Source organism: Leptonotus elevatus, chromosome 15 (genome assembly GCF_054856555.1).
Source record: "Leptonotus elevatus isolate MCC_2025b chromosome 15, RoL_Lele_1.0, whole genome shotgun sequence".
Taxonomy (NCBI): domain Eukaryota; kingdom Metazoa; phylum Chordata; class Actinopteri; order Syngnathiformes; family Syngnathidae; genus Leptonotus; species Leptonotus elevatus.
The window spans coordinates 16,848,033-16,860,504 of NC_141253.1; the positions used below are offsets into that span (position 1 = coordinate 16,848,033).

Consider the following 12,472-nt stretch of genomic DNA (forward strand, 5'->3'; position numbering starts at 1 on the left):
AAAATTAGTTCTTCAAAGAAGCATGCAGACAAAAGTGTGAGTGGCACAGATGCTACATTTGAAACAAGCTGGATGGAGAACGTTTCATTGCCAATGAAATAATGTATCATCATGAGCTGTAATGTATACGTGAGAGCATTGTTCTCCCTAACATTACGAATGGATTCTCAATAAAGGGAATGAAACGAACAAAGTCTTGTCAGTGCGTGTTTTTTTTTTTTTTTTTACTAAATATTGCCATGGCCCCTGAGATCCTCTTTGACTTTACTTTGTCACAGCAGCCACACCCCAGAAGCATCACGCTGACCTTTGGCTCCATGAGATTTGTTGAAATGAAAGCAAATAACAAAATAATGAATATCTGGTAAGGCTCCAGTGATGTAGTGTGCATATAGACACATAAGCATTCACCCACAAAAGGTTCACAACAGGCTTCAGAGGTGTTTATTTGGTTTGGTTAGAATTTACATTATCCATCCATCCATCCTTCAATTTTGCATACCGTTTGTCGTGTTCAGAATCATGGGAAGCTAGAGCAGGGATGGCAACTTTGCTGCTGCATGACAAGAACAGGTAGCAGCCGCAGGAACAGGGACGTGAGGTGGCTGAAGTTGCCATTTGGGAACGAGACAGGGAACACACACAGCACAGTTCACATTGGTGGGAGTCCACTCGCTCTAAGGTCAAACGCATAGCCCTCAACCTCCTGTATTATTATGTTGCATGCTAAATGCTAACTGCTCAAGTGAAGTTGCACAAAGGCCACTAAAAGCCTTTTTAGATTTGTCTTGTGTTTTTGATACAAGAAATGCAAAGTTGAACTATAAAATTATATTAATTTGAAATTGCCCCAGAGAAAATGTTTGTAGACAATAAAATAGTTTGCTGTTACGCACAGTGTAGATTTAAGAAATAAAATATTTTGACTTTATAAAAAAGGAAACAAATTATGATTATGATACATGATTATCCGGTATAATTTTTCAAAGACCGAAATATCCTATAGCTGCAGCCCTTTATTCAACCGCCCCGTTATATTGTTTATTGACACTCACTGATTATTTGAATGCCTCCATTACAGTTACCCTACCCTACAATATGAAGTACCCTACCCCACTACCCCCTTTACCCCACATCACTCCCCCAAATGCCACTCCTCCCATACTCCAACCCCCCTCCATTTCACCTCTCTCATCCTCCACTCCCCTCCCCCCCTTCAACTCACATATTCCCCCTCTACCTCTCCTATACTCCCTCCCATCATCTTTTATACTCCCCCACTTCTCTCAAGGTGGCTTTGAACCACAGTTTGGCTATCTCTAGCATAGCCTGTCCTGATCCACCTCTTCCCTAGCTTAGTCTGTTCTGACACACCCTCTTTAGCTTGCCCTGTTCTGACCCCCCCTCCCAGATCATACAGCCCCTGCATTCTGAGCTCACTTTTGATATTGCATGGGATGCGTCTGGGTTTTGAACCCAGGTTCGCAAGAACTCCACTCCATTTCACTGACCCTCAGGCCACAATAGGAGCAAAGATTACTGTCCTCCATGCACGCTTGTTTTTGCAAATCTGCCATGGCACAAAACATAAAATTGATAAGTCCAGTCAAGTCAAGTTTATTTATATAGCCTTAAATCACAAAAGAAAAGTGTTGAAAATATACTGTATGGACGAGGAGTGGTAGTAACACTCGGGTCTTTGCTAGCTGACAATTTCCAGGTGGTCTCCCATCCAAGTCTGTTTAGCTTCCATGATGGGACGAGATCAGGCGTTCTCAGGGTAGTTTGGCCATAAGTGAAAGTGTTTTTGAAAAATGATTAAAACATATTTTTTTTTTATAGCTGATAACTAGCTAGAAAAAGCTTACCCATTTAAATGACATTTTGGTTGGGTGATATGGAATGTACTGTACATATTTAGATGATTCTTGAATGTATAGCCTGGAATTACAATATTTCTCGATAGTGAATAAGTGATCACCACAAATGCTGTACATTTGGTTTTATTGTAGTTGCTGTACACATCATATGTCACATGTGTTCAAGTTACTTTGAACAATCAGTCTTACTGCGGCTGCACTTGAGCAGCCTTTTTATTTATTTTTTAACTTCCGGTGACCCAGTTAGGCTACCTGTAGCCACAGAGAAGCTGCTTCTTCATTCAAGTCATTGTAGCTCAGGGTGACATCTCCTCCTTCTTCTTCTTCAACTCCATCTCAGTCTGCATGCGCATGGACTAAAGGTAGGCAGAGGGATGCAGAGGGACAATTATGGCAAATTACCAAACTACCAGGATTTTTTTGTTAATGAGACCACAGTAAATCAATTGTACAAAAGTAGCATAAATTGTATCCGCCTGAAAATGTGTACTTTTTTGATGCCCAATATTCAGTAGTTTAGAAGTGCTTGGAGTGCTTTAGGGGAGATGAAATGGGATGATAACGATTCTAAGAACCCATGACTAACATGAGTGCAGTGGGGGTTTTTTCTCTCCAATTTGTGGTATCGTTAGTGCTTGGGCACAAAGTTATTTTGTACAGCCCCCCAAATCCCTGGTAGTACCCCTGTTAGGGCTACAAAGAAAAGGGGAAAAAGTGTGATAAAAGCTCAAAAGATACACAAATAATATTGTCGAAAAAATATATAACGGCACAAGAATACAGTTGTTATATCGCAAAGAAAATGTGGTGTTTTTTTGGATGAAAACTTAATGTGACCCTTAATACAACAGTCCAAAAAAAAACAAAAAAACAACATTTAACATTTCTGGCGTGGAACAAACCCAACAACAAAGGATTTCAGTCCATGTAATTTACATAACCAAACATTGACATCTGATTGTTGGTAATTATTTTTACAATTAGAATAAGTTTCTTGCTAGGCCATTCCTACATGTTCTGGTGTATCCATTATTTTGTTGTATTGTTTCAAATCATTTGACGGCAAGGGCCAAAAATGTACTGTTATTTTGAACTCTCTCTCCACTTTGACTAAAGCCTTTGTTCCATTTAAAGAAAAACAGCCCCAAAGCATAATATTACCATTACCATGCCTCAAAGTGAACATGGTGGTGTTCTGGGAATATGCAGTGTTTTTTGTACTAAACCAAGACTTTGCTAGAAAATGCAACCTTAGACTCTCACATATTTTTCACCTGTCCACAGTCCTCTACACACCCACATTAAAAATAGTATTACACAACGATTAATGTGGGAAGATAAGTCCACCACATTGTACTGCAAAAATCCACTATATCTTCTTTATTATATCACTGTACCTCCAAGTCTTTGGTGATAGCATGGTTGGGTCCGTGGGTGACCAAGAGAATGCCGTAAGCTTTGCAGATCATGCTATGGCCCAGCTCAGTCTGCCCCGACTGCCAGTGTAGGACGCCTGCACGCATGATGGCCAAGCCCAGCTGGGCGTTGTTGTGGGGATACAACTTCCTGTTGATGAGGGCAGTGGGGTTTATATTTTCTCAGGTTGTAACACTATATATTCATTTGTAATACGTATTTTATGTTTAATACCGTGTAAATGATCTGCTTATGTGCACACATGGCACACAACGTAACAATATTGTTACGACCGCACCCATTACATGCACTGTGTATTCCTCCGTCAAATACAACGATCATATTTACCATGATGTGGAACATTTATTTGCGATTTTCTCAAATTCTTGTTTTGTTTGTCCACTTCAATGTTTAAGATCATCAAGCAAATGTAAATATCAGACAAAGATAATCCAAATAAACATAAACTGCAGTTTTGAAATTATGATTTTAATTAAATGGGGGGGGGGGGGGGGGGGGACAGTTCCAAACTATCTGGCACTGAGTGAAAATGTCAAACTAAACCTAATAACTGGTTGGGCCCCTCTCAGCAGCAACACCTGAAATCAAGCGTTCTCTAAAACTGTCAATGAATCGTTCACATCTCTGTGGAAATATTTTTGTTCAACTCTTCCTTGCACAATTGTTTTAATTCTTCAACACTGGAGGGTGTTTGAGTACCGGTATGTATACTTCTTGCCCTCCTCGGGTAAGAGGTGGGGCACACTGGACTGATCACAAGCATATAGAAAAAACACCAATACCACTCACATTCACACCAATGGTTGATTTAGAGTCTTCAGCTAATCAAACATGCATTTTTTTGGGGAATGTGGAAGGAAACCATAGTACCCACGCAAGCGCAAGGAGAACATTCACACAGGGAGTCAAATGTGAGAAACCTCAGAACGGTAGGGCAGAAAAGCTAAGCACTTGGTCACTGTGCTATAGTGTTAAAATTATATCTGACATTTGAAAATTTAGTCCTAATTTTAGTCCAGTTTCAATCAAGCTTGTTAGTTTTTATCATAATTACTCAACTTCACACAGTATTTATTTCGTCTAGTTTTAGTCAACAAAAACTGTGAATGTTTTAGTCAGGACAATCATTTTACCCCTGTATATTTTTTTCCCTGTATATTTTTTTGTCAGCAGATACTGTTGAACATTTCGGATCTAAAACGTACACATAAAATGTTCTCTCATCTTTTTAATGGAAAAACAACTTCACACACACTTACAATCAACAAGTGGCTACTATGGCTCCATGCTACGAGCTAGTAAGTTAGCCAGCATTAGTTAGAGGTCGGATTAACATTACTGTTGGAACGTTTTAGCCCTTGGATTAATGTTACATTATCACTAAAATTTACTCTTTAAAAAATAAATAAATAAAAAATCTTTCACCATGAATCCACCTCCTGTCTGTCGCATGTTGCACTTGCTATAGCTGCAGATTTGAAAGGGGGTGTGTCACTGGGTGTCACATGACAATGTCAGTGACAGATTAGCAAAAACAGGATTTTTCAAAAATCAAATTTCCATCTCGTCTTTGTTTATGAAGTTAAATGTCCATAGATTTTGGTCCAGTTTTTATTAAGTGTAGTACATTCTCATCTCGTCTTCATTAGACAACGAAAATACATACTGATTAAGTCCCATTATTTTGTTTTAATTAGGTTTTTAGTATAGTATAGTTTTCGTCCGATGAAAAATGTGTGTTTGACGGAAATATTTTTGCTTATGTTTTGTTACCGAAATTAACACTACTGTGCTATATGTAAATAATTATAGAAAAAAAACGTGGTTTTAAAATGTCCGTATTTGTTTGTGTTAATAGTAGGCTATATAACAGATTTGTGTTGTCTTGTGTTCAGAACAGGGGGGGGCAGTGCTGGAGTGTAATGTGTTGTTCTGGTATGTAGTGAGGCATGCCTTACATGTATCCATCCACCATCCTCTGGGCGTACACTGCAGCTTCAGAAAACAACCGCTGGTATGAAAGCACTTCGCTGGCTACACTGAGCACTCGCAGTTTGTTCAGGTGAGTGTCAGCCAGGACATTCTCCTGCTTCTCCAAACACTCAACACACAGCTTCACCACCTAAGAGCACAATAGGCCAGTTAGAGCAAAGACCCGTGGCCATGGCCATGTCGGTTGGTCAGAAAATAAGTGAGGCTCTCATGTTCATCCTCGGCAACCACTGTCCTAACAGTCTCCATGTCTCGACCTCCACCAACACACCTGATTCGATGAACTAGATTGTTATCAGGCTTCTACATAGCTTGCTGATGAGCTGATTGTTTGAGTCAGCTGTGCTGGAGGAGGATGACATGGAAAACGGGCAGGACAGTGGCTGTTGAGGACCAGGGTTCCCTACCCCTGCTTTGGAGTCTCCTCCAGCCCACCTGCTTTCCTCAGTCAGTAACTTTGTGCCTCATGCCACCGTGCCATACGTATACCATTTCACGGGGGCTTAGAACAACTAACTCCTGTGAGTAGAACTAATTTGCCACTCTATTGCATTCACCTGTGCTGTCCTCTTAGTAACTCTATCCACCACTTGAGCCCAGCTGCTATTGCATTCTCCAAGTTATTACTCAAGACTTTAAAAGGGGAAGTCAACCACCCCAAAAATTCTTGACAATAATGTTATATGTGACAGCACTAGTCTAAACATGACATTCTGATTAATATTACATTTGTGGAAAAATTAGTTAAGCAGCAAAATCCAGCCATTTTTATCCATCTCAGGGGCGGCCATTTTGCCACTTGCTGTCAACTGAAGATGACATCAATGTTGCTCAGGTCCCAGGTAACAACCAATCACAGCTCAGCTTCAGAAAACAGGTAAGCTATGATTGGTCGTAGCCAGAGTCCTGAGCAACATTTATACCATCTTCAGTCGACAGCAAGTGACAAAATGGCCGCCCCTAAGATGACAAAACGGCTAGATTTTGCTTCATAACTCATATTCCACAAATGTAATATGAATCAGAATGTCATGTGTACTCAGTGAGGTCACATATAACATATTGTCAAGAAATGTTTAAGGTTGACTTCCACTTTAAACTTATGTTGTAGTGATGATTTGTGCATTTGGGTTCAGAGACAAGATGAGACAAAAGAGAAGAAAACGCACCTCATGGAAGTCTTTCTCAGAACGGTACCTCTCGATCTTCTCCAGATACTTTTTACTGAAGTCAGTCACTTCTTTCAGCTTCTCAGCAGATGGCTATGAGGAACACACAATCATGAGGCACCTGTATTATGTGTGACTCTTCCAATCAAACTTCTAGACTCAAATACCCCCCGCCCCATCTCACTTTGCCCTCTGCGGCAGCCATCATCAGGTCATCCTTGAGGTGCTGGCTACAGTGTTGACACATGCACTCAAAGTGGTAACGTTCCATCAGCTGCTTCTTGCGGTCACCTGACAGGTTTAGGAAGTCGACGTAGCTGACAGTCAACTCCTGACCCTCAGGGATTTTGCCTAAAGCTCGCAGCTCGATCCTGATAGGAAAGACCAAACTATTGTAGTTATCATGTCAAAGAGGGCAAATGACAAAAGCAAACATTTTTTATTGCCACTATGGAGGTTTTGTTTTCATCGTTTGTTTGCTCTGCCAAGGGTGAGAGGTTTCATTTTTTCCAAGACACATTCTTGCTTTTTTTAAATATCTAATATTCAATATTTTGAGTGTTATCCAATTGATCAGTCACCTTTGCTCCTCTTAGCCTGGCTGTGCACATTTGATCACCCCTATTCAATGTGCATTGTGCGCTGCATACTCACATGCATTTAGAGAATTATGAATTTTGTTAAGTATTTTTTTTAAATCATATTATCTACTGCTTATATTGGGGAGTCAAGAGTATGGGTTATTTTTAAGCTGCTGCCTTAATCACCCAATGACGCAATACTTGCATGCATTTTGGCCACTAAGACTACAGCCTGTAGGCTTCTCTACTTCACCCATTTGTATGCCAATATACAGTATAATTATGAATTTTGTTAAGTATTGTTTTAAATCCCTATCTATATACTGGAGAGAGTGGAGAGTGTGGATATTTTCTGATTCCCTCTACTTGTATGCATTTTGGCTGCTGAAACTATACACGCTTCACTATTTTATCCATAGGTAGTCCTACATACGTAAATATGAATTGAACTTGGCTCATGGTGAGAGATTGAGATCAAACTATTCAACTCTTCCACCCCCAAACACTCAAACCAATTTTTATCCAGATCTGACCCTGAATGTGGATACTGCACAGTGTTTGTTTACCTCTTCATATAGTTCTTATTATATATTATATGTTTCTATTTTCATATCTGCTTACTTTCAGTCAACCCAAAGATTTTCTTTACAATAATATGTTGTATGTGCCCCCACTAGTCTAAACACAGCATTCTGATTAATATTGTGTTTGTGGAATATGAGTTAAGCAGCTAAATCCACCAGTTTGTATTCATCTGAGGGGGTGACCATTGTGTCACTTGCTGTCCACTGAAAATGACATCATAGTTGCTCAGGGCACAGGTAACGACCGATCACGGGTCAGCTTCAGAAAACAGGTGAGCCGTGATTGGTCGTTACCTGAAACCTGAGCAACTATGATATCGTCCGTGATAGTAAGTGGGAACATGGCTACGCCCTCAGATGGGTAAGGACAACAAATGGCAAAATGTCCACACCCTGGGATGGATAAAAATGGGTGGATTTTGCTGCTTAATTCTTATTCCTCATATTCCACAGACACAATGTTCATCAGAAGACACTACACAGTATAGTATAGTATAGTATGGCTGCATAGAACATACTATTGTAAAGACAATGTTGGGTTGACTTCCCATTTCAGTGATTTAATTATAGCATTTCTTTTGATAAACACATACCTCCTCTGAGAATGGAGAGCAGAGCTCACAGCAGTTTGGCTGCAAAAGAAAATGGAAAATTCAACATTTATATAGGATGCACCAAGCACCCTTTATTAATATGATAGAGCAATAAAATAAACCAGCTACATAATTCTCTCTGCTAAAATGTGAAGCAAGTGGTTATATGGTTATATGTGATACATACTTGCCATGGTTGAGGGCAACAGAGCAGTTGGGCAAGCAGTCATGGTTGACCAGACTCAGGTTGGGGAAAAGCCCCACACCGACAGCTTGCAGACCTTTCTGGTCTCTCATTGTGAAGCCATTACACATAATCTGCATGCACAAAGAGGAGGCATGTCAAGATGAATGTGGTAATACCAGAAGTGAAAGTAACGGATCTGATTGTTCAACGTTACAATGCCAAAGATGTGTGAGATGTAGTCGACTGAGTGTTGTTTCCTTCCATAGGACCAATATTGAAGGAAACTCTGAACGTCGGTCTCGAGCTGTTGAAGGTTCTTCTCAGGCAGGTCAGACACATGGTCGTCCAGCTGTTCCACTGAGATCAACTGACTGTCTGACACAATGCCTGTATCCTTGTGAAGACGCCACAGCACACGAGCAGCAAGACTGCAGGCGAAATAAAAGCAGCGGGAGAGAATGATAAATTCTTAAAAAACAAAATGGCTTGTTTTATTCTAGACAATCAAAGAGGCTAGTGTCATCTTCAAGAGAGAACATAATAATGTTGCAGCACATGATGCACAAAACTGCTCCAATCTGCATCAGGACAAGTCAAACAGTAAACCGCATTATTGTTATTCTGATGCACTGCCTCTGGAGTGATTTTGAATCTTCTTTGACCCTACTTGAACAACATTAAACAAGATGACAGAGAGCAGGGGTAAAAGCTTGTTAATAACATTAGAACCCAAATGGGAATTATTTCCTTTTAAAGTGGAAGTCAACCTTAAACATTTCTTAAGATGGATAAAAACGGCTGGATTTTGATGCTTAACTCATATTCCACTAACTCAATATTAACTGAACATTATATTTAGACTCTTGGGGCTGCATAGAACATTTTTGGGGGTTGACATCCCCTTTAAGGAATAGTTTTGAACTGATATCTGATATACAATTTGGCAGGTCAATTAGAATTTGGCTTTGGGATCTGTGTGGAACTGCCAATGTGGAGTAAACATTTTTCACTGGCAAATATGTTTGAATGTACTAGCAAACACGTTTAACATTTTCACTGATTTTAAGACATGTTATGAACCAAACTAATAACAGATTCATAGTCAATTTATCTTGTACATTTTCCGCACTGCCAATTTGAAATTATGTACTGCTTGAATGTAGTGAAGTTGCCCCAATCCTGCTAAAACATTTTAAACACAAACTGGGTTTGATCCAGATTAAAATCTTAATTGGAATAAGTGATTTCCTCTGATTTCAGAATCCGTTTTTTTGTTGTAACAACCCATTATCAAGAATTGATCCAATCTATTATCCAAAATCCATTCAGATTAAAAATGTATAGGCCATAAAAATGAAAAAATATAAACAAAAAAGGCATTGCTTGTCCCAGCAGTCTACATTTGCTGATTTTCTGTTTAACTTTAAAAAAACAAATAAACAAAAAAAAACAATTAATCATTTGAGCTTTTTGGCATCTGCTTTTAAAGTTGCACGTTTGGGTTCAGCCCTGTTTTAGTTGTGACATAGTAAAAGGAAATATGAGTCTTCAGACACAATCAATCCCGTTTTCACTCATCTTAAAAGTGGACTGGATCTTTCTTACCGAACATTTTCATTGGGTGGTTTGCCAACTTTCTTGATGGCTGCACACTCCCTCTTATGTTCATCCCAGCATGCAGTCTGGCAGGTGCGGTTGCAGTAGAAGGCAAATTGGCATTGGGCGCAGCGGTGTAGTTTGGCCTGCTGACGGAAGCAGCTGTGGCACACGTCCATGAACATGCTGAGAGAGTGTAGAATAATAAAGTCTGTAAATGTTTTATGACACATTACACCAAAAGCATCAAATGAGCCTTGAGAGCATCTTCATTTAGAGCAGTAGTGTCCAAACTACGGCCTGCGGGTCAATTGTGGCCCACCATCCATTTTCTAGCAGCTCTCTGCATATACAGTATAACAAGTAACTTATGACACGGTCTGCAACTCTATTGGGTTCACCTGACAACTAATAATAATAAACTTGATGTGCAATTAAACTATTTGCAACTAAAATAGTAACAAAATAATGCCTTATGAATTAAGATCCTGTATTTCCGTTTCACAAGCAAAAATTGTTTCATCCACTTAATGCCGACAGTGCCTGATTTGTGAACATATCACATGACTGATTAAGATCCTCAAGTAAACATCGCTTTAAAAAGTGTCATCTTATTATCAATTACTCTTGTTTTGATTCTGGATGTGGGGATCTGCACAGGGCAGGGGTGGATCTATTCTAGTGGGATATAGGGCTGTTGGCACCCCAAACTCATGAATAGTCCCAAACTGGTTCCCTTAACACATTTAACAGCTAAAATAACTCTATAATGGATTAGGTGATTGGTTTTAGTGTGTTTCAATGTCAAAAAAAATTCTGTATGTGGCCCTCAAAGGAAAAAAATTGGACATCCCTGTTTTAGTTGATACATTTTTGCTTTAATTTGGATATAAAGAAATTGAATCTAAGTTTGTTCTCCAAGTACAGCAAATTAAAATGATTTATTTTCATTATATTGCATGTATAGCTCACACAGTGAATGTATTGCAGTGTGAATACTTGTGATAAGTTTTTATTTGTTTGTTTGCATAATGGTGCACAAGTGTCTCAATATTTGTCACGCAATCATATTTTAATGATATGGAACTAAAAAATAAATTATGTTTTTAAAAGTCAGAAGATACTTTTACTGTGAATTTATTGCACTGTGTAAATACTTGTGATATAGTATTAATATAACTTCTTTTTTTGTTTTTGCACAATGCTTTACAAGTGTCTTTTATTTGTCAATCACTAATTTTTTAATGATATGGAACTAAAAACTAAATTATATTTTGAAAGTCAGATGCTACTTTACATTGATATTGCAGCGTCGACTGTTCAAGTAACTACAACAAGTAGGCAGTTTTTTTTTTAAAGACCATAAAAGTAATTGTTTTCAATTAGGATCCGAAGGTCACGCAAATAATACAAGCAAGTCCAAAATAAAGTCATGTGCAGGTTTAAAAGACACCTTGTCAGCTACTGTATCTCGTTTCGCTGATGTCATGACAGTTGGAGAATTTAGAAATGAGCTCACATCGTAGACAAGGCTGGTGGAGGCACCTTCAGTCAAAACAACAACAAACTCTTGTTGCTTTAGTCTGTCTAATAGAACAATAAACGGATCCTCCTACCTGTCAAAGACCACAGCGGCAATGCTGGCCTCTGCAAAGATCACCTCCCCGGTGCTGAGGTCTCTGCTAGCTCTTAGGCCGCGACCTTTCTGCCCAGCATCAAACAGCTCAACACTATCCATATTTCCCACCGTCATTGTGCGGGCTAAACAAAACAAAAAGGAGGCAGACGGGAAGAGAACGGTAGCAGAAGGTGGGAAGGCCTAGAAAAGCTACAGGGAAGTGCTCGGTTCTGACAGAATTCTCAGACACGTTAAGGGGCGCTGGCTCCTTGGCCCGACCCCTGCCATGGCCAAAAATACATTCACCTTCTCTAAGGGGGGCTCCATGTCCCAAGTGTGGGACGAAGAAGCAGCAGAGGGAGGTGAGAGGGTCTGAGATGCCAAAGGTGGGAGTCGTTCCCTTGTTGGGTTGCTTCCCCCCTATTTATTTTTGTCCGCGCAGCTGTCGCCTTTCATTACAGGCACATGAAAAGCGAGTCACTCCCATTTGTTTCGATTTCATGCGTGGTAAACAACCAATAGGCAAGATGTATGTGGGCAAAAGATTGATTACGTTTTATCATTGTTATGTTCTTGTTTGTGTAATCTTTTATTTCTTGTACATTCTTTTGTGGCACCATAAGTTTTTTCTCTCTCTTCAGTTTAATGACTTCACTCACACATAAACTTACATAAATATTTTATGAGACATATTTATTCCATAACTCTCATTATTGTTTTCGTTATATTAGCCAATATACCGTGCATAAAGTTTATTAGCCTGTTTGTTAAATTTTCAGAACTGCAGTGTGAGTGCTACCTAATCAGCATCTTGATATGCCGCACCTGAGGTGGA

The 12,472-nt window shown here is 39.4% G+C and overlaps 1 protein-coding gene across 1 annotated transcript; it reads right to left on the reverse strand.

Moving 5' to 3' along the window:
* Positions 1–2,001: 2,001 nt before the first annotated feature.
* Positions 2,002–12,040, reverse strand: LOC147162186 (histone-lysine N-methyltransferase Smyd1-like). The gene is made up of 10 exons (XM_086096754.1): positions 11,636–12,040; positions 10,029–10,205; positions 8,638–8,851; positions 8,424–8,554; positions 8,237–8,275; positions 6,663–6,849; positions 6,479–6,571; positions 5,276–5,439; positions 3,278–3,446; positions 2,002–2,236 (listed from the first exon to the last, which is right to left on the reverse strand). The coding sequence occupies exons 1-10, from the start codon at positions 11,770–11,772 to the stop codon at positions 2,177–2,179; spliced, it is 1,371 nt and encodes a 456-aa protein (XP_085952880.1). The 5' UTR covers positions 11,773–12,040; the 3' UTR covers positions 2,002–2,176.
* Positions 12,041–12,472: the final 432 nt, after the last annotated feature.